At 50.5% G+C, this 22,211-nt stretch overlaps 1 protein-coding gene across 3 annotated transcripts; it reads right to left on the reverse strand.

The window, feature by feature from the left end:
- Window positions 1-210: 210 nt before the first annotated feature.
- Zswim9 (zinc finger SWIM-type containing 9) lies at window positions 211-22,137 on the reverse strand. Of its 3 annotated transcripts, none has more exons than XM_046465961.2 (4): window positions 21,855-22,137; window positions 20,554-20,837; window positions 13,156-13,468; window positions 211-3,023 (listed from the first exon to the last, which is right to left on the reverse strand). In XM_046465961.2, exons 2-4 carry the CDS (start codon window positions 20,826-20,828, stop codon window positions 1,035-1,037), a joined length of 2,577 nt encoding a protein of 858 aa, XP_046321917.1. In that variant the 5' UTR covers window positions 20,829-20,837; window positions 21,855-22,137; the 3' UTR covers window positions 211-1,034. The 3 variants fall into 3 exon arrangements, with proteins under 3 accessions (XP_046321917.1, XP_046321918.1, XP_046321916.1); XM_046465962.2 differs by having other exon boundaries at window positions 21,851-22,137; XM_046465960.2 differs by lacking the exon at window positions 21,855-22,137 and adding an exon at window positions 20,934-21,685.
- Window positions 22,138-22,211: the final 74 nt, after the last annotated feature.

The raw sequence follows: 22,211 nt of genomic DNA on the forward strand, positions 1-22,211 counted from the left end.
TCACTGGCAAAGATGATCAGCAGGGGCCAGTCATTTGAGGGTCCAGAGGAGACAGACGAGGCCTGAGCTGCCATGGCTTGATTCACTGTGGCTCCTCCATCCATCTGGCCCCAGGAGGCTTTGTTGATAGAAAATAGAGGGACACTAGCCAGCTCAATTTTCTTCTGCTTCTGGACCTCCCACTTTCCCCCTGAAGCCATGAACTCAGCATGGAAACCAAAATAATACTGCTTTATTCCGGTCTTTAAGCACAGTAGTCCAGACAGCTCCCCTTCCTGAGGAGAGTCTCCAGCCCATCCCTCCAGACCCCTGTTGCCCTTTCCCCCTTTTTCCAGGAATGGCCAACCAGAAAGTGAAGAAAAGCCAAGTGGAGAAACACCCAGACCATTCTCCTCTCAGTTCTCTCTCCACCTCTCTTTTGTCTCATCTCCTTTTAAAATTCCCTCTTCCCTGTCTCCTCCTCCTCCTCTTCCTGGTTCCCATCCTCACCCTCTCTTGCCTCCCCTGCATTTCCTTACTTCTTTTCCATTTCTGCATCTTCCTGTGTCCTCTCCTCCATGGGTCTCCCCTTTTATCTTCTCTGCCCTTCCCTCTCCATGTCTTCTTGTCCTCCTCTGCTCCCCCACCCCCTGTGCACTCCCTGGCCGGACGAGTTCAATTCGGACCAGACCGTCCCCACATCCTGGTGTCATCCCTTCCCTCCACTATTGCTCCCTCCCCCCAGCTCAGCCCCTCTCCTGCTTTCCACCTTGGCCTGGCCCTGTTTATACCTCTCATCACACGTTTCCTCTTCCGAGGGAAGCCCTCTGAATCCACCCTGGCCATCGGCAGTTTCCACAGCTGTGGCTCTAGGACCTCAGAGACCATTGCCAGCTTCCCCTTGGACCCAGAGAGGCAAACTGCCAAGATGAAGTCCCTGGATGACCCAGGAGGTGACCAGAGGGACTGGGGTTCCCTCCTTGGCCTCAGCACTGTTATCTTTGGGATTGAAGAATGCCCTCCAAATGGAGGGTGGCAGGTAGAGGGCAGAAGGGTCAGGGCTCCTGGGCGCTCCCCCAGCAATCCCTGAGCAGGTCCATGTGGAATAAGGCTGCCCCGGTGAGGAGGCGGGCTGCAAAGAGGTGCCGGCAGGGTAGGTGTCGAGCCGCATGGATGGAGCAGCTGCAGTGGGTCAGCGCTCCGTCCAGGAAGAAGTCTGAGGTGCCATCCTTAAGAGCAAACCCAGCTCCGGTCCAGTGGAAACCCCGGGTCCCGTGCTGCCTGGCGAAGGCCAGCTCCTCAGCCACCAGGTCTGCCAGCTCTGGCCCACAGGCTGCTCGGAATTTGGCCAGTGGCTCCCAGTCTACCTCCTCCTCTCCTGAGGGGCAGCAAAGCCTCTTTGGTTCCCTTGGGCCTTCTTCACTTCCTTCCTGCAGGGTCTCCCTTGCAGCTGGGGACTCACTCCTCATCACTGCCCGTTCTGGATTGCCTTCCAACACAGTTCCCATGGGGGTGGTGCACAGGACCCCATTCCCCAGCCCTGGACCCCTCCCTCCTGTGTCCAGCCCTTGTCTTGCTCTGTTTGTGGGGCCCATGGACGGGGCTCCCTCTCCGTCTCCATTTGCCACACCTGTGACCCTGGTGTCCCCGAGCTGGATCACAACTATGTCTTCCAGGCCTCGTCTTCTTTTGGCCCCCGACCTCCCTCCTCTCTCTTCTGCTAGCTCTGGCCCCCTCCTCCCCTCTTCTCCCCCCAGGGACCCCCTCCGATCTCCGTTCTCAGGGACTAAATCCAGGGGCTTCTCCAAATGGATCCCCCTCCAGTTTCTGAGACCCAGTCTCTTGTTCTTGTCCACTTCCGCCTGAGGCCCCTTCCAGTCTCCGAGTTTCAGACCACTTGCCCTTTCTTCCTGCAACGGGACCCCCCTCCAGGGGCTCCCTTCAAGACCTCCTGCCTTTTCAGACTCAAACTGGGTTCCCCTCTTTTCTATGATCTCTAACACCCTAATCCTTTGATCCTCCAACTGGCCTCCCCTCCAGTCTCTGATCTCTGGCCCTCTCAAGTGATCTTTCTCCAACTGGGTCCCTCTCCAGATAATCCCATCCAGCCCCCTCACTTTCGGGTTCTCCAACTGGACTCCTCTCTGTTCTCTGGCCTGCAATCCCCTCCCCTTCTCACTTTCTGGCTGAGCTCCTCCCCAGTCACTGGTTTCCAGACCCCTCACCCTCTCATTCTCCACCTGGGTTCCCCCCCTCCCGGGCTGGCTGTCCAGCCATGCTCCATCACCATCAGCGCCCTCGGAGGCTGCCTCCCCCACTGCGTCCGCCCACTGCATGGCCACCAGGTCGCGAAGGCACTGTGCCACACTGTGTGAGGGGCTGAGGCGGCGCAGAAGTCTCTTGCGGTGGCCACGCACCAGGGCGCACGCATCCAGATTACGGGATGCTTCATAGGCACGGAAACGCACCCACATGTCATGGCGGGGTGCCCAGTTGTGCTCGAAGTATTTAACAAAGGCGGCCGGGCCCTGGGCACGCAGCTCGGCTAGTGCCTCGGAGTAGGCTGCATAGGATGACGCGCCAGCCAGGCGGCACAGCAAGGGCCACAGACCTGGGTCTTCTTGGCTGGCACCGCCCAGCTCCTGAGCCTTGCTGAAGAGCGTCTCGAGGCCTTGCGCACGGCAGATCTGCACTCGTGCGCATGGCAGCAGCTGGCGCACGGCCCGCAGCTGTGCTGCCACTTCTGGCCCCGCAGTGAGGCAGCGCACTCGGCCCTTGACGTCGGGTGCGCTTTGAAGCAATGAGACCAGCACAAAACGTAGGAGGCTTGGCGTGCCAGGGCGCGCCACACAGCAGGCAGCCTGGCGTGCGCGTCCTGCGCTGTCCACGCACAGCACCGCCAGCAGGTCCAGTGCGCCCTGCAGGCCGGGCAGTCGGTCCACCAGGAGTATGCGCGGGAAACGCCGCAACAGCGCCCTGGTGCGCGATGTCAGGAAGAACACAGTCTCTACCACAGCTTGATCCTCTACGAACACCAGCTTCACCTGCGGGCGAGGGCAAGGAGGCAGGAAAGAAGTCAGGGAACAAAGGGGCCACCCCGCCCAGCTCCCCAGACAGAGGCCAAAGGGGAAAAAAAAAGCAGACTGAGCCCGATTGTCTGGGTTTGAGATCCAGGCACCACAACCTGTTAGCAATATGATATCTGCACACACACTTTTTGCCTAGCTTCATTTTTTCCTGCTGGGAACGGAGTGTTCATTGCTTCATGAGTCGTCAGGCGGCCTAGGGGCAGTGATTCTCAAAGTATAGGCCCTGGACCAGGAGCAGCAGCTGACGGATAGACATGCACCTTGTGGGGTTCATCCAAGACCTACTAAGGCTGAAACTCTGGGTGGGGCCCAGAAATATTTTTTTACTCCTCCATGCTGGGGCTTCCTAGGGCTGAATTAGGAGGCAGTCTAGTGGTAAACGGTGGACCAAAGAGGTAGAACGTCCAGATTGAGTCCTACCCCTACCATAGCCTAACTGCTTGACTTTCCCTCTCAGTATCTTAGTTCAGTTCCTCCTTAAACCCTCTGGGTTCTGAGACTTCTCGCCCTAGGAACTGAATACTCATTTCTTCCAGCAGAAGAGAGCAGCAGTTGAAAGCAAAGCCCCTGAGGACAGACTGACTGGCCAGACGTCCTGGGATCTCAGTCCTGACCCTTCCTGGCTCGCTGGCTCTTGAAATTTCCCTAACCTCCCTCTCATCTGTAAAGTGATAATAGAGTTCCTCTGTGAACAGTCCTCAGTGGGCAGTGGCACGCCTGTAATCCCTGCACCCTGGAAGGCTGAGGCAGCAGGATCACAAAGTTTGAGGCCAGCCTGGACAACTTAGCAAGACCCTAATAATAATTATAGTAGTAATAATACTAGGGCTGAGTATGTAGCTGGGTAGTAAAACAACCCTGGGTCCAATCCTCAGTACCACCAAACAAAACAAAACAAAAAAACCCCCTCTGATTGTTAGGATGAAATGCATCTAGAACTTTTCCTGGCACAAATAGCATCACTACTGTTATTCATTTGACAAGTTGTAAGTGCTCTCTAAGAGTTCAATATTAGAATAATGAGCTCTGCCCCAACACCACCATCCCAATTAAGCCAAGGCCCCATCTCTCTCCAGCTCCTGTGGGACATGGCACTTGCCACCCTCCAGGACTTGGTATCTTTTTTGTCAATTCACCCACTACCTGTTGGCCCTCCCTAAGATGTAAGCCCCACAGGGCCAGAATGTTGTTCCCTTTTGCATCTCTGATGCTTTTCAAGGCACCTGTCCCAGGAAAACAGTTTGAAACATCTGGAGGGAGGGAGGGAGGGAAATCCAATGGCCACTTCTCAGGAGTGGAGTTTCAGATAACAGACTGCATTTGAATCTCAGGTTTGCCTCATTAGTTATGGGACCCCGGGCAGTGACATCCCCCTCAATGAGCCTCAATTTCCTTGTCCGGCAAAATGAGAATGTCTATTTAAAATGGGATGTCCTGGTGAGGCTAAAATGAGGTCAGTCCTGTCCAAGGTTTGCAGCAATGCCTGGCATGTACAGATCCCAGCTATAGACCATCCACCTGTAGCTCAGGCCCAACACTCGGGGCGATGCTTCTTTTCTCTCCTTCTCCATCCTCCATATGCAATCCATGCCTAAATCCCAGAACTGTTCCTCAGAATGAGTCCAGATCCTAGCCACTTCTCCCTAACCCCACGGCTACCATCCTGGCTGGGGCCACCACATTCTCCCACCTGGGCTTCAGGTGTCCACTTTCACCCTGTCTGTTCCCCACAGTGGCAACAAGAAGCATTTTCAAAACTCCCATTAGATTGCTCCCTCCCCTGCTTGAAAGAGCTTCCCAGGCCTTCTCCTCCCACTCCAATTAAGATCAAGAATCCACATCACAATTATGGGCCTTGGGAGATGCTGTGGCTTGAATATGGGCAGTGTCCATATGCTTAAACCTTGTCCACCAGGGCAGCAGTATTGGGAGGTGCCATTGGCCTTGAAGTGCTGGGGCTTGTTAGGAGGTCCTGAGGTCATTGGAGATGTGTCCCTCAAGGGAACTGAGGGACCCATTGGACTCTCACTGTCCCTTTCTCTCTCTCTCTCTCCTTCCTGGATGGACATCTGGGTACTTGCTTTGGCCTGTATAGGCACCGCGAGGTGCCATCCTCACCAGAGCCCCAAACCAGTGGGGCAGCTCCATCTTGGACTTGGACCTCGTAGAACCATGAGCCAAAACATACCTCTTCTTATTTCCCAAGCAGCCCATGCCTGGTGTTGGCTACAGTGATACAAAGCTGACTAATAGGGGAAATTAGCCCTTTTGATCTCATCTTCTGTCTCTCTCCCACTTTGGTCTCAGCCACTCTGGCCTCATTATTGCCAAAAAGTCACCTGATGGGGAGGAGAGATTGGTAGCTATGAGCCAGGGTCCCCCATACTGTGCCAGTGGCTGGGGTCCCTCAGCCAGTCCCTAAGAGAGCTGATGCACAGCTGCAGAATGAGGCAGGATTGAATCCAGTTGTCCACACGTCTCTCCATAAACATCTGCACCACCCAAGCCCATCCTACAGGACTGTTTCACGTTTCAAAAGTGTTGCGCTGTGCTCTGTTTAAAAAAACAAAAACAAACCTACTGTTCGGTTCAAAAAGAAGAATGAAATGCTTTCCTAACCCTGAAATAATATATTCAGCATTGAAATTCAAGATATTTCTTAAAAAACCAGTATGCTTACAATTGCGTGAGTTACATAACTGCTAACAATTTTTTGACCATCATTAATCTGTACATTATTACTCTATGATTTAATCTTTTTAGTAGATGTTCAATCTAGACCAGCTCTGTCCTGCTAGCCATGAATCCCATGTTTAAATTTAAAAATTTAAGACTAGGGATGTAGCTCCAGGGGTAGAGCCCTTGTCTAGTATGAATGCATCTCCAGCACTGCAAGAAAAAAATTTAAATATATAAAAATTCATTTCATCAGCTGCATTAGCCATATTTCATGTGTTCAACAACTACATGAGGCTAGTGTCTACTAGGCAGCAGAGATATATAACATGTCCATGATCACAGAAATGGACAGCAATGGTCTAGAAACTGACTTAAATATAAAAGCCATAATGGGTTTTTATAAAGTGCACATTTCTACAGAATTAGGGAAGTTCACATCTTCTTCTCCCTGGGAGTCAGGAATAGAGATAGACAGTAAAACATTTGCCTTGAGACTTGTCCAAAAGCAAGCACTTGACTAACCAGAAGCTAATTTCTGCTCTTCCATGAACTACTCTGATTCCTGATCTTGGGTTTTCTTCAAAGTGGGGTCTATAAGCTTTTTCTTGTATACCCACTTTTTCTTTAAACCCTATGCTAGGCCAAAAGGAGACAAAAAGACCAAGGCAGGCCCCAAGTCCTGCCCTGTTGGACTGGTCAAGAGTCAATGAGCAATAGGACAGTTGGTGCTGCTTTCAGCTGAGAGGCACAAGGATCAGAAAATTAAGAGTTCCTAGAGCCAAGAGCCAGACTGTCACAGAAATCCAAATCCAGGTTTGTCTACCTACCAGCTGCGTACGTTTACACACCAGCTGTGTGACTTATGGAGAGTGTCTGTATTTCTCTGTGCTTCACTCTTTCCTGTCTGCAAAGACAGGGAGCATAACTGCATCTACTTTATAAAGGTAATATGAGGACTGAAAGGGTTAATCTATGTGAAGCACGCAGGCAGTGCTGGCGTGAGTGTTCGCTGGGTGTTAGTGGTTACCTGAGTGTGGAATGCATGCTGAACAGAAAGGCTAATGGGACCGGGTTGCTGTGTCTCCCTCTGATGGAGTAAGGGTCATCGCTGAGAAGGAATCATTATTTCCCAAGATTGCAGATATGCACACTGAGGCTGAAGGGCCCGAATGTGCAGTAAAGGATGAACTCAACAGACCTGGGCTGTCCAAACCCTGCACACTTCAAAGAAAAGTCTGGTCCTTGATCAGCTTCTGGGAGGGCCCTTCTAGGCCCTTGGCCATTCTGCCTGATAACAGAGTCTCTGTTCCGCAGACACAGGTCACATCAAGCAGTCTATGCTAACACTGTGTGACTCATGGTGGGGGCCTTGGGCCATGCTGTATATGCTGGACCTCTGGAGAGGCTGGAGACTAAGGTCAGACATGTCTATGTGACAGACCGCCACCAAGAACCCTGGACACCAAGGCTCGGGTTAGAGTCCCTAGGTGGTAATGCTTCATGCAATGTTGTCACCTGTCACTGCTGGGAGAACTAAACATTGTTTACATCCTCTCCTCCAGGCAGGGACACCTGAAATCTCATACCTGGTCACTTGGATTCCATCTGGTGTGCCTCTTGCCTTTGCTGACTTAAATCTGTATTTTTTGCTGTAATAAATGCTAACTATGAGTATAATGATTTCTTTGAGTTCTATGAGTCCTTCTAGTGAAACACTGAACCTAGGGATGGTCTTAGGGACCCCCAACTACCCCAGGGGAGTGACCTGCCAAGTCCATGGAATTAGCAAGTGGAGGGGCTGGGAGCCAGGTTCAGGCCTTTAGGAATGGTTGGGGATCAAAGGTAGGGGTGGGAGGAGATGTGTGGGTGGTACTTCAGGGGTGTGGTGACATGACCAAGGTGGGATTATGTAATGAATGCCTTGTTCTACCAAAGGCTTACTGGGCAAGTGCGATGTGCTGGGTACTGGTCTGGACACTGAGGAGAACAATAAGACATCCCAGAGTGGGAGGAGACAGCCAACAAACCGAAATGAATAAATATAAAGAAGATGATTTCTGTGAGTAAAGTCCTTGGGAAGGTAACAACGCACATGAAGTGGGTTCCCTGTGCCAGGTACAGTCCTGTGCACTGACTCTTTTAAACCTTATAACCACCCTATGAAACAGAATTATCATCTTTCCATCCCTCTGTACTCCCTTCCCCAGTACTGGGGATTGAACCCAGGGGTGCTTTATCAAAAAGCCAAACCCCAGCCCTTTCTGAGACAGGGTCTCATTAGGTGCCGAGACTGGCCTTGAACTTGTGATCCTCCTGCCTAGGCCTCCCAAGTTGCAGGGATTATATGCACACACTATCATGCCTGGGTCATCTTCCTGTTCTGGAAGGGGAAACTGAGGCACTGAGGTCCAGCTGCTTGCCTCAAGTCACCCAGATAGTACCTGCCAGGTAGAGCGAGGATTTGATCTGTTTGTTATCACTGTACACTCACGACTTTGTGAAAGTGACCAAACAGGTCTGACCCAGAGTTTTCTGGCTGGAGGTATATAGTGCATGGTGGTTCATTTGGGGGCACACAGGAGCCCAGGGAGGAGCAGACTTTGAGGACCCAAGTGAGTGTAGGTGTCACTTCCAGACACACAAGTTGGTAACAGAAAAAGCATCTACCTTAGAAGATTCTACATGTGCTAACACCAGAAATCACAGCACTATGTTCTACCTATGCCTCTTCCTACATCTGAGTCTACATTTCCTTTATCACAAGATCAGAATAGTACTATTTTCCACTCTGATGTGCGGGGGACGGCGGGGGGGGGGGGATTGAGGGAATAAAAATACTAGCTGGAGAGCTAACACCTAGAGGGCTTCCTACTTTCTGGGCATTGTTTTCTCCTCTTCCTGTTACATACAAACCTATTCCTCACATAGCAATAGGTATTATCTGTTGTTCTATAAGGTATTATCTATTGTTTTTGTCCCCAAACTGAGGCTCATAGAAATTAGGTAGCCTGTTCATAACTTGTTCAATGTCCCAAAGCCACACATAGCACAGTCAGAATGTGTAAAAAGCTGTCTAGCATATATCAACATAGAAGTTGGCAGCTGTTATTTTGTCCTTCCAAAGTTGGCTGATCTAATGCAAAAATAGGCTCTCATAGAGAACACTCCTGCTGGGAGTGAGCTGCAGGAGGCCCAGAGTCTACAGAGCAGGGGGACCCTGAGCCCCAGATTCAGGCAGGGTTTTGGGAGGGTCTTGGTGAAGTGGCTCCCCAGAATGTCCTTTATCCTTTTCCAAGTAATTGCAGTTCTCTCCATCCGGGACACTAGGTAATTATGCACCTCTCCTTACTACTTGCAGGTAGGCAGGGTCATGTGACTTGCTTTGGCCAATGAACTGTGAGCAGAAATGACCTCAGACATCACTTCTGGACAGAGCCCTAACTGCCATCCCAGACAGATAGAGTACAGCCTGTCCTTCTGGGTGCCCAAATGAAAGACTGGCAGTATTTCCTGCTTCCTCTCCTTGTGGGTGAGCAGTGAGTAAAGCCCACTGAGCTCAGCCACTGAGATGCCAGGGCTGGTTGTTACTAGAGCAAACCCCAGGCCTGACGCAGCCCCATCATTTGCCCCCTAATTTTTCCTCTTAAAAGAGAAACAAATGGGTATAGTACATTGGGACTATTTCACACTTTTCATTTTCTTTTTAAAAATTAATTATTGGAGCTGGGTATGGTGGCGCATGCCTGTAATCCAAGAAACTTGAGAGGTCTGTAAGTTTGAGGCCAGCCTCAGCAACTTAGGGAGGCCATGTCTCAAAATAAAAAATAAAAAGCGCTGGGGATGCGGCTCAGTGGTAAAGTGCCCTGGATTCAATCCCCAGTGCCAGAAAAAAACATTAATGGTTTGAATGTGCAAATTTCACATGGCCCAAAAGTGAAACGATGGAATTCATGTAATTAAGCAATTAAATGTCACACTCACAGCTCTCCATTCTAATCATCCCGTTTCTGCTCTCTATTCCACCCCATCCATTTCTCTTGGCATGCTTCTAAAGTTTCTTTCTGTGAATATAAGCAAGCATACCTGTATGTCTTATTTTCTCTAATTTATACATAACATGGCGCATTGTGTGCAGTTTTGCAACTTGCTTTTTTTTTTTAAACACAAAAATGCATCTGAGAGGGGCTTGGGTTATGGCTCAGTGGTAAAGCACTTGCCTCGCATGTGTGAGGCTCTGGGTTCGATCCTCAGCACTACAAAATAAATAAATAGATAAATACATAAATAAAGGTATTATGTTCATCTACAACTAAATATATATATATATATATATATATATTAAAAAATTCATTTGAGAGATCTTTCCAGATCAGGGCCTAGAGTTTTCTCATTCCTTTTTAGAACTTCATAGTGTTCCATGATGAATGTGCCATAGATTAACTAACCAACCATCACCCACTGGTGACATCTGGTTGTTTCCAATCTTTTGCTTTCACCAATTACAGTTATCAACTTTGTACCCAAGTCACCCCACAGCTGTGCTGCCCAGTCTTGGACTGGAACCTCCAGAACTGTGAGATACATAACTTTCCCCTTTATAAATTGATTGCCTTGGGCATTTTGTTACAGTGACCCAAAGAGATACATTCTCCTTTGGAAGACTGCTGCAAATCGAAAAGAATAATGTATGACACTTGCTTAGCTAGTCTTGGAATGACAATAAAGCATTCTTTTTTATAATTATTGACATATTAATAATGCAGAACTCTTTAAATAGACCCTTTAAGTGAAAGCAAGCTGGTGAAAGTATGTGAGTGATGGCCTGGACACACCTCACTTTCTCTTGAACCTCAAACCCATCTATAGGAATGACTTTTTACAACCTGAAAGAACAGGGGCAATAGGAAAGATGGTAGGTACCAAGCTTTGGAATTTGGAAAACAGAAGAACAAGCTGACTCCTCTCCTACCAAAAAAACCCCATAAACCTTAAGCCAGAGCTAGGGAGTACTGAGTACCAACCGCACAGTCCTCCTACGGACCTGGCAAATCCGCAGTGAGAAGTTACAATACAGGTGCAGTAAAGAAGCAACTTGACCCCCAAATCCCACCTTTCCCTCCTCCTACCCTGTCTGCTGGTCCCCATTACTGTAGACAGTAAAGCAGAAAGGGGCACTGGCCTTGGGGAATCAGGCCCATCTGAGGATGAGGGAGGGGGAATCCCATATGGGACTGGGTGCATTTTGCTGACCAAGAGCCAGCTCCCCTGCCTCTTCCCTGTGAGGTTCCAGAAGTGGGCAGCCTGGCCTTCTCCTCCAGCCAGGAGGATGGAGCTTTCTCAAGGGGATCTGACCAGCCCCAGAGGAAGAATGAAAGACACTGACCCCTGGCCCTCCCCAACACAGAAAGCCAGAAGCAAAGTCGTGTGCAGAACACGCAGCCCTGCTGAGTGGCAGGGGCGGAGGAGTTAATGAGGTTAAAAATACAGAAATGCAAACTTACCTGCACATTTATAGCACTGTGCTGTCCAACGCAGAAGCCGCCAGCCACATGGGGCTGTTGAAATTTCCATTACTTTAAGTTTTAAAACTCCAGTTCCTCATTCATACTAACAAAGTGGTCAGTAGTCCCAGGAGCCAGTGGCTACTACACTGGACAGCACAGATGTTTCTATCATTGTAGAAAGATCCACTAGTCAATGCTGGGCCATAGAATAAGAAGATATTAAATCTATGAGCAACTGGTGACTCTGCTGACCTGTGAGGAGGGGACCTGGGGCCAGGAGGTGACAAAGGGGCTTTTCATTAAACCCAGTTTGGGTTGGCAGCATTCAAGATGGAAGTTTTAAAGCCAATCCCATTCCACAAATGGCTTTAATTCATGGAAGACCTGCCGGGTGCTTCTGGGGAGACCACCTGAGGTTTATTTATTCAGTGGGGACAGTGGGTGACAGTTATTAGCTCTGTGAAGACCAGTGGAGTAGGGAGTTTGTGTGTGCATACCCCCATTTTTCTCAGGGCAGCAAACTGGCTTGGGTAGGGCTGTTACCTTCTGAAGGATGGGATTGTTGGAGTGGGGCTGGGCCATGCTTCCAACTGGGCAAGGGCACAGCAGTGAAGACTACAGCCTGGATCCAGACTGTGGGCCCCAACCCCGCTTTGCCATTAAACAGCTCAGGACTCTGGGCCAGTTACTTGACTTCTCGATGCCTCAGGGGTTTTGTTTGTTTGTAAAATGGGGAATGAGAATAGTGAAGGCCCTCCTCATTCATCTGAGGTGAGATTTCAACAGTGACAACGAGGGCTGGCATGGAGCTCGTGGTAAGCACTTAAAGCCCTGGGTTTGATCCCCAGATCAAAAAACAAACAAACAAACAAAGGACAAAGAACAGAATAAGGAAGGAGGATATGGAAAGCACCTGATACACTGAAGACTTTAGCTAAGTTATCAGCGTTATCTGAGGATACAGGCGGTTACTGGCCAGGTGATGGGTGAGTACTCTGGGCCTGTGCAAGGGGGATGGGTGCACATCTCAGCTCTACCCTGAGCTGAGTTCATTTCTAAGCTTGAAAGACAAAGACACAGCCACGTGGAGATATCAGTTTCCTCCCTCCTTGCCTTTTTTAAATTAAACTTCAAGCCCCCTCCCTGGGCTGCAGAGATGGAGGGGCAGCACCCTCGACTCGCCAAGCTTGCTCCAGCCTCTAGGCCTTGGCACTGGCTGCCCCCTCTCCTGGAGCTCTTCCCTCTGACGACGTGGGCGCCCCGTCCCTTCCCTGATTCACCTTCTCTTTAAAAAGGCCTTGCCTGACCACTCAGATCAAACAGCACCCTTGCAGCGCGTCTCTGAAAGCCCCGGCCTTGCTCTGCATTACAGGTCTCCACTCGGTCACCTTCTAGGGCACAGCACCCCCTTCTCATTCTTGATCTGGGCGTGGAACCCTGTGAACACTCTTCAAACTATATACTGATCGTTTTGTACTGTGCATTTTCTATCTGTAGTTTAATTTAAAAACAATTAGCATCTTCTGCCAGCTTTGGCGTCCTCCCCCTATTCCCCCGCAGTACTGACACCTGGACGTGTTTGTCCACTGCTGCTTTCTCCTACTGGAACTGCAAGTAGCCGACGGTCATAAATGGCTATGTGAATTTCAATGGATTAATATTAAATGCATCCAGTTCCCCTCACACTGGCTGCAATTCAAGCACTCACAGGCACAGGATCAGAACATTCCCACTGGGGACAGGTGCACATTTCTGCAGGGGACAGGGACGAGTCTCTCTCTGCCCCATGCCGGCTGCCCACAGAGCTAAGGAATGTGTGGGTGCAGGGAAGGGGTGCGGGGAAGGGGTGCAGGGCAGAGTGGGTAGGGAAGGGACAAGCGACTCGCTGTCTCCTGAGATCCTACCTTGGCCTCGGGGTCGGTGCGGAAGAGCCCCTCCAGCACGTGCAGGGCGTCCAGCACACCATGGTCGGGGCCCTTGCAGTGGGACAGCAGGCGGCGCACGTCGGCGGGGGCCACGAACTGCTTGGAGATCTGGTTGGTGATGCGCACTGGCAGGCAGGCGTTGGCCAGCAGGTGCCCAGGGCGGAAGTGGTAGGCAAACTCCCGCGGGCAGGCCGGGTGCGAGTGGGTCAGCTGGCACTCGGACACCACTAGTCGGTCCCGCAGGGGGCTCAGCTTGACGGTGATGAAGGCCGGGCAGCTGGGCTGGGGGGGCCTGCGGGAGGAACCACCACAGCAGGTCACATCCTTCTGCCGCTCTCTCCTTCCTCTCTGTTTTTTTCTTTCTTGTTTTTAAATAATTAAGTTTTAATCATAGAGAAGAGTAGTGGGCCTTTTAAGAATATGCCGGCTGTGTGATCTTGGGCAAGTCACTTCAGGTCTCTGTGCCTCAGTTTCCACATACATTCAAAGGTGGGTTAACAATCATCAGACCTTCTTCATAGGGTTGAGGATGGAAAGGGCTGATACGTGTAGAGCACACAGTAAGCACTACATGTTTGTGAAAATTCTGTACCCACCACCAGCTGTCAAAAGTGAACCAATGCTTTATTATATTACCTCCAAAGACTTCAGCAATAAAACATCTTAGTCTTGTATCTGCTTCTGGTTTAGCAATAACAGCATCACAAGTTGAAGCCCTGGGTGAATTCTGCCCTAACAAAACCCTCTTCATTCTGCCCCCAGAGGCAGCCACTACCAAAATCATGGACTTCACCTTCCCACATGGTTTTACGTGCCCCTAAGCAAGGGAAGGTGTGTTTCTCTGCTTTCCAACTTCATATACCCCAGGGGCAATGACCAAGGAGATGACCAGTGAAAAACCCAAAGAAATACCACTACACACCAGTAGGATGGCCCTAAGAGACCAGTGAGGGACATGGTGGCAGGAGCCTGGAGTCCCAGCTGCCTGTCAGACTGAGGCAGGATTGCTTGAGTCCAGGAGTTCAAGGCCAGTCTGGGCAGCCCAGCCAGATCCCTGTCTCAAGCAAAACAAAAAAACACGAGAGAGAGAGAGAGAGAGAGAGAGAGAGAGAGAGAGAGAGAGAGAGACTCTGATAACATGCAGCCTTGACAAGGACACAGAGCAACCAGAACTGTCATGCCACCAACAGGAGCATCAATGGAAAACCGTGTGGCAGACCCACTGGCAGGGCCCCGGCTCCCTGTGCCCTTGCCATCGTACTCCAGATAAATGCCTGCACATGGGCACCAAAGGAGACGTGCAGGTGCTGTGAGCTGGCTTGTTCACCGCAGTGCCACCTACCAGCCAAATACACGAAACCCAACATCCAAGAGTGAGAAAGCAAGTTGTGGCAGATCCCAAGAGTAAAATGCTCATCAACACTGAGAAGGCACAACCTTTATGATCTCCAACATGGACGCCCTCCACACACCAGCTGTCAGAAGCCAGATAGACTTCAACAGCAGGCAGCAGCAAGTGGCTGTTGGAGGAGGCTAGACAGCGATTTCCCTGGGCTTAACCCTCAGGGGAGGGAGGCAGTGTGTGGGGGGAGTTAGACATGTTCTGGCTTCTGTTCAGGGTGCTAGTTACACGTTTGATTTTGGGGAAAAATCACCATGTTGCCCATGTATGATGTTATATTAAACTTTTTGAAAGTTTGATCCCAGTGGCTCTGGGAGGCTTAGACAGGAGAATCGTGAGTTCAAAGCCAGTCTCAGCAAAAGCGAGGCACTAAGCAACTCAGTGAGGTCCTGTTTCTAAATAAAATACAGAATAATGTATTTTGTATAGGGTACAAAATAGGGCTGTGGCTCATTGGTCAAGTGCCCCTGAGTTCAATCCTTGGTACCAAAAAAGAAATTAAAAAATTAAGGGTCCTAAAATGGGGGGATTCTGGATTATTGGTCGAACCCAATGTCATCTCCTTCAAGAAACAGAGACAGACGAAGATGCTGCTCTGTTGGCTTTGACAATGGAGGTAGGAGCCGAGCCAAAGAACTTTGGTGGCTCCAGAAGCTGGAAGCAGGTTCTTCCAGAGCCCCTGGGAGGACCGCAGGCTGGAGTGAGACCTTCTGACCTCCAGAACTCTAAAATAATAATTATCATCTCGGGCAGTGTGGTGGTCGTGGCTCATTACAACAGCTATGGAGAGAGAGATGGCGTCACCATGTCCCTTGGCAGCCTGCCAGCTACTGCTCAGAGGTTCCCTTTTCAGCCTCGTTCCTTCACCCCTGCCTCACGCTCACTGCAGACTCTCTGGCTGGGAGGGTTCGCAGGTCTTCCTCCTCACAAACAGCATCCCACTGGGCCCTCTCCAGGCCACCTCTGAGTGTAAGCAAGCTTGTCTGGAGGGTGGTCCTCAAACTGCAGGGTGTAGCCCATGGCACAGGCAGTTAGAACCCCAGGATGAAGAATGAAATAGAACGGGAAAAAGAAATTGTGTTTGGGTTTGATTCCCAGCACTGTAACCAAACCAAATAAAAAAAGAAACAAAAAGTCTCAACCCGCATCTCCCTGGTAATGTTCATGTTGGCATCTGCTTCCTTAAAGGTCGGGGAAGGGCCAGTGCTTCTCCATGAGGGTGTGACATCAGCATCGTTGGTAGGAGGTTTCAGGTTTGTGAAGGAAACTTTTTCCACAAAGGGCCAGATAATAAACATATCCTGGAGCTCTTCTACACACATGCCATAGACAATGTGCAAATGAATGGATGTGGCTGTGTCCCAATAAAGCTTTAATTATAACAATGGGTCACAGGCTGGGCTTGGCCCCAAGGCCTCCTACTTGGTTGAGCTTGGTAACATTCCAGGGCCCAGCCAGTAGTGAAGAAGCCCTGGCTCCTGGTGAGGCAGTAGTGCCCCCTAGAGAATGATCACACATTTTCTCCATGTGCTCCTGAGAAAGGGACCCCCCTCAGGACCACCAGGATAAATACTCAAGAATTTTCTTGTTAAACCAAAAGGGGATCTTTGACACCCCCCCTTTCCTCTTACATGACAGTTTAAGAAAATCTGGAATTAGAAACTTTTTTTTTTTTTTTGGTACTGAGGATGGAACCAAGGGGCCCTCATCCATTGAGCCACAGCCCCAGTCCTTTTAAATATTTTATTTAGAGACAGGGTCTTGCTAAGTTTCTGAAGTTGGCTTTGAACTCAGATCCTCCAGCATCAGCCTCCATAGTCTCTGGGATTACAGGTGTGTGTCACCACACCTGGCTAGAGTTAGAAACTTTTTGCCTAATTTAAAGCAACAAAATAATGCAAATTGAGAAAAATTTTAAGCATGTAAATCATTATAAATAAAACAAATGTCCACTCACCACGCGGCTTCAGGTGAAAGCAAAAGAAACTGTCAACAGCAGTTTTGTGTTGGTTTGTTTTTGCAGTGCTGGGGAATAAACCCAGGGACACTCTGCCACTGAGCTACATCTCCCAGCCTTTACTTTGCCCAGACTGGCCTCCAACTTGATCCTTCTGCCTCGGCCTCCTGAGTCACTGGGATTACAGCGCCACCATGTCCCACATGCAGCTGTTTCTGATGTACCAAATGGCAAGTTCACAGGATTCTACCCAGGCCATTTTCCTGGAACAGTTCATGCACTTTTGTGAAACTGGTCTGGCCTCTCTCAGCCTAGGAGTTTCAGCCCCTAGGACAGGCCCTCCCTCAGGGGAGGCCACCTCTTCATGAAGTCTCACATAACCACCTACAAGTGCCCCAACACACCATTGTTGTGATTTCCTTCCACCTGTGGGTGGGGGTGGTAATGCTACCCATCCCCCACTCTAAATGCAAACTCCACATGGACAGGGACTTTTGTCTGTTTTACCCATCTTTGTGTCCCCAGCACCTAGACCAGTACCTTGCCTCTGCAGGTGTTCAGGAAGTATACAGTTGGCCCTCCATATCCACAGGTTCCACATCCTCAGATTCACCCAACCATGGATCAAAATATTTGAAAATAACTTGTGTACTGAACATATAGACCTTTTTTTTTTTTGTCAATTCCTAAACAACACAGAACAATTTACATAGCATTTACACATATTAGGTGTGTCACCTACAATTTAAAGTAGATGGGAAGATGTAGAGGTTATGTGCAAATGCTAAGCAACTGAATATAAGGGACTCAGCAGCTGAGGATTTTGGTATCTGGAACCAATCCCCAGGGACAACAGTATGATAAGTGAACGCCTGAATCCACTTGGTGACCTGGACACTTGTCACACCTTCCCTGGGATATGCACCCCCATCCCATCAAAACCATCCATCACCACCACCTGCCCATCACTCCTCGGAAACCTCTCTTGACCATCCAGATTTCTCCACAGCCATCAGTGCTTCCTCCTTCATGAAACACCCTTCTCCCTTCCTTCAACCTAGTCCACTCTTACTCATCCTTCAACTGCAGAACCAGCACCACCTCCTCCAGGAAGCCTTCCCTGACCATCTTTGGTCTAGGACAAATTCCATCACACACCAAGGTGATGGGTTTGATTGATGCTGTCTGTTCTGTACACTCCTCAGAAAACCCCAGCATCGAAGGTATATACCCTGCACTTAGCAAGTGCTCAAAACAATTCTCTTGGACAAGGAGGCTTGTGCCTAGAACCAGGAGATCTTTAGGGTGCTGGTATGTTCAATTCACATACTGACTGAAGTAAAAACAGAGGGAAGGGAAGACCATGGCTATAAGAAGCATGACTTTGCAGTCAGACAGTGGAGTCCCAATTCTGGTCTCCCTCTTAGCAGCTGTGCTATCTTGGGAAAGTCTGTGCCTGAGTTTCCTCATCTGGAAATTGTGGCTGAAATAATATCAGCCTCACAGACAGAGTTAAATAATGTAGAAAAGGGGTGAGTACCTAACCAACACTTGAAAAGCAATAGCCACTATTTTTAATACATTTTTTTTCTTCTTCTAAAAGTACTTTTGATTTATTTGTGTTCTCCTTGCCCCTTTTACTCTTGATCTTGCAGGTTTTAAATATCTTTATGTTTTCAAAGGCTGGAGGGTGTTGGGAAAGGTTGAGCAATCCTGACCTAGAGAGGGAAGTGCTCAGAGGTGAGGGAGAGGGACTGGCAGTTGGACAGCTGGAGCAGCAGGGAGACTTGGAGGGGGTCACTGTGCAACTTTTGGAAAGAGGGGAGGAATGGCCAGGAAGAAACCCCCTGTTTCCTGGACCCCAGGCTGCAGGCTCCTTTCTAGCCTCCCAACTCTCCTCCATACTGTCTACCAGGTGGCTCAGAGGGATTTTGCTACACCCAGAGCTGATCTTGCTCAAAGCTTTCTGGGGCTCCCTGGCACCCCCAGGATACAATCTCAGCCACTGGACTCAGCCCTGCAATGTTGAGGCCTTGAAGACATTCCTCACTTCTGCCTCTTCTTACACTAACTTTTGAGTCTCAGACCTTGGCTCAGGGACCGTGACACAGAAGAGACCCGGCTTCAAGCAGCTGGGGGTAGGTGTAAGAGCTCAGAAATGATTGATAGGTCCAAGTCACTGACCCCTCTTGAGCTTCCCACCCCATGGTCCAACTGGTCACCAGGCCCATACCCAAGGCACTGTCCTCACCTACTCTATAGCCCTGTCTGTCCTGCCCAGGGCTCTGATAATCATTGGGACATTACTTGTACATACTAAGCACCGTGTACTTATGAAGTCAAACACTGTGCATACATAAAGATAGAAACAAAGTCCTTCAAGGTTCCAATTACTAGTCACCTCTTATAGAAAGCCTTCTACAAACCATCCTGTAAGCTTTCAGGTATTCAATCTTACTCTCGGAACTATGGGCCACTACTTCCATTTACTTATTTAGTCTTCTCCATCAGATTCTGAGCAGTTCAGGGGCCTAGGTAGCTCTGGGTTCCAAATGTCCAGCAAAAGGTGTGCACACAGTAAGTGCTCAATAAATATATTACATTGAATTGGACCCTGTTAGTGATTCCTGATTAGGCCTGAGCTTCTTGCAAGCCCATGTTCTAGACTGCCGTGTGATGTGTTGAACGTACCAGCACCCTAAAGATCTCTTGGTTCTAGGCACAAGCTGTAGGGAGGACTAAGCAGGATGGACACTGTTCTGCTTTTGGCCTCGAGTCTCTCCTTCTAGAATAAAGAGGCAACTAGAGAACAGTAAATGTTAAACAACAAATGTTTAAATAACTGTGGGCGAGGAGAGCCGTGGAATGCTCCTTTTGTATTGGATGCGCTTCTGAACAATTAACATCCATCAGCTCACTCAATCCTCACCAAACCTATCAGACAGACTCCTCCATCTTCCAAGTGAGGTAACTGAGCCAGAAAGGTGAAGTCACATGCTCAACAGCACTGACTCATCCTCCACAGAGGAAGTTCATTCTGCACTTTTGACTCTTGTTACGGCCATCATTTAACCAGCTGCCCTGGGTCCTGGGGCAGTGCCCTTCTCCTGCACAATCTCACAGCATCCTTACAACAGCCCTCAGAGACAGATACTATGACAACCCCATTTCAGGACTGAGAAAACTGAGGCTTGGAGATGTGAAGTCCATTGCCCAAAGACCTGTCTAGTAGGCAGCAGAGCTGGCCTCAGGCAGCCTGAGGCATAGCCTGTGTTCTTAAAACACACCACTCTTATCTATGGCTCCACAACCCAGGATCTCAAACTCACACACCTGCAGAGGCCAAGCAGGTAGGATAAGGAAAGTGAGAGCACTGAACATGAAGCAGCAGAGCCACAGGGCTAAGCACCAAAGCTCTAAAGAAGAGATGGCCGTTAGCTCCCTTTCCTGTCCAAGGGAATCTAGAAACTCGGCTTGACTTAAATGAGCTATTTAAATGTGGATCAATGAGAACACCCCTGGCCCTGGTGAGAACTGGCTTCCCAGGATTGTTCTCCTGCCCCTCCTTGTCATATTTCACAGCTGCAGGGAGCTACCTGTGAGCTGGATGTACATCTACCTGTCCAGTCTGAAAGTTCTAGAAGGACAGGGATTTTGCTCAATGCCCCCAGCCCCACCCGACTTCACTATTGTATTCTCTTGACAGAGGAATCTTTAGGTCTTGCGGCTTTCCCTACAATTTGGTCTCTTACTTTTTCTCTCTGTGTGCTAAACATGGCTCTCTTTCTCTGGCTTGCTCTGAAGTCTCTGTAATTTTCTTTTCCTGTCTTTTGGTTGTGTCTCCCTCTGTTAAAGTCTACAAATTGGACTCCACCTCCATCTTAGGTAAGCGTCCTTCCTTGACTCGCAGTCTCTGGATATTTAGCAGCCTCAGTCTGGCTCTCTCCCTCACATGTCTGGGTGCGGGGCTCCCTGCCCTCCCCCCCCTTGTGTCCCTCCCCCTGCCGAGCTCACGCACCACGCTGCGGGCTGGTTGGCCGCGCGCATGTCCTTGCACACCAGTAGCACGTAGCTGTACTTGAGCACGTGGATGAGCCTGTACAGCGGGGGCGCGCTGGCCCAAGGGCTGCGCGCCACATGAGTGGAGCTCTTGACTGAAAAGACGACCAGCCGCTGCTGGCACCATTTGTCGAAGAAGCGGCTGAACTCAGCCCAGGAGAAGAAGGCTCGCTCCAGCAGCTCCTGCTCTTCCTTCCCGGCCGCTGGGCTGGGTTGGGGCTCCGGCAGTTCCATCCTGGGGCCCTGAGTGGAAAGGGGGAGTAGTGCTATACCTCAGAACCATCCCCACCCAGGGTATCTCATATCCTTAGTCTACCCCGTCTGCGATGGTACCTCTACCTGTAGGGACCCCAGCTGGATCCAAGATTTTTTTCTCTGGATATGAGTCTCCACCCCATCTTTCTTCTCTCCTTGACCCATTTCCCCCTGGCTCACTGGAACTTATTCTGACTGAGGTAAGGTCCAGTTGGGCTACTTCTCCCAATATGACCCTGAAGCTCAACCGCAGATGACTCCTTATTTTCTGAACTTCAGACAAGGTTTCTTTCCCTTGGCATATGTCTCCCACCCTCGGCAATCATCTGAGTGTCCCATTCATCGGCAACTCCCCTTTTCAGGTGCCTACACTTGGCTATCCATGCCCCTTTCTGCAGATGCTCCATCTCCAGATGTGCTTCCCATATCCAAGCACGGCCCTCTCATCCTCAGGCATATTCTTCATGCACCTGTGGCTCCCTCCTCCCCACATAGATCTCCCATATGCAGCAGTTGCCTTTCCCCCAGATGTGACCCTATGAATCATCACATTCAGCTGTGGCTGCTGCTTCCCAGAGATGCTCTCATGTCCAGACGTGCTCCCCACGTTCAGTCTCGGACCCTTTGCCTACAGGTTTGTGGCCCACTTGTGGACAGTCCAACTCTGAGGTATCACCAATATTCATCTGTGGTGCACCTCCTCCTAAGATGCATGCCCCGCAGGTCAAGTTGCGGCCCCCTCCTCCCAGCTAGAGCCACTGTCCTTTCCAATGTGCTTCTGGTTTCAAGACAGGGCCCCTGGTCCTCGGACCGGCTCTTCACCCCAGATGCTCCCCCCATGCCCGGCGTCTTCCCCTCCCTCCTACACCTCCCTCCAGCCTTCTCCCGCCTCCCCAAGCGCTCCTAGTCCCGCTCGCCGCGGCCCCTCCCGCCCCGCCGTCCCTCCCAGCGGCGCTTCTCGGCTCCCCCAGATGTGCACCCTTCCCGCCCCCCCAACTCACCTACCCAACCCCGAGCGGCGTCCACCTCCCACAATGCCCCGCGCCGAAGTCCGGCCCGGCCCTCGCTCCCGGGATGCCCCGCGCGGCCTCTCGCCTCTCTTCCCGCCGTGCCCGGCGCGGCGGCTTCCTCCGAAAGGAAAATCCCCTTTTCCCGCCAGTCACCCCGGGGGCCTGCAGCCACACCCGCTCATTCAGGAGAGGGCAGGCTCGGGCCGGCTCGGGCCGCTTCCCAGCATGCTGTGCGCGAGGGCTTGCCCGGCTTCACCCTCCTTTCCAGGCTGCCTCACGTTGAGGAGACTACGACTCCCGGCGTCCTCCGTGCGGCGCCGGCGGTACCCAGGCCCCGCCCTCACGGCCCCGC

The sequence above is a fragment of the Marmota monax genome, unplaced genomic scaffold, assembly GCF_021218885.2.
Source record: "Marmota monax isolate L192 unplaced genomic scaffold, Marmota_monax_Labrador192_F-V1.1 WCK01_AAM20220418_F8-fsc00160, whole genome shotgun sequence".
Taxonomy (NCBI): Eukaryota; Metazoa; Chordata; class Mammalia; order Rodentia; family Sciuridae; genus Marmota; species Marmota monax.

What these genes read in the sequence shown, in the direction of transcription:
- Zswim9 (XM_046465960.2), bottom strand. Translation starts at nt 21,014, where the DNA reads ATGGGTCAAGGAGAGAAGAAAGATGGGGTGGAGACTCATATCCAGAGA. An exon ending in TCCAGCTGGGGTCCCTACAG is followed by an intron (nt 20,838 to 20,933) that starts GTAGAGGTACCA and finishes CTTTCCACTCAG; the next exon opens with GGCCCCAGGATGGAACTGCC. An exon ending in GCACCGACCCCGAGGCCAAG is followed by an intron (nt 3,024 to 13,155) that starts GTAGGATCTCAG and finishes CCTCGCCCGCAG; the next exon opens with GTGAAGCTGGTGTTCGTAGA.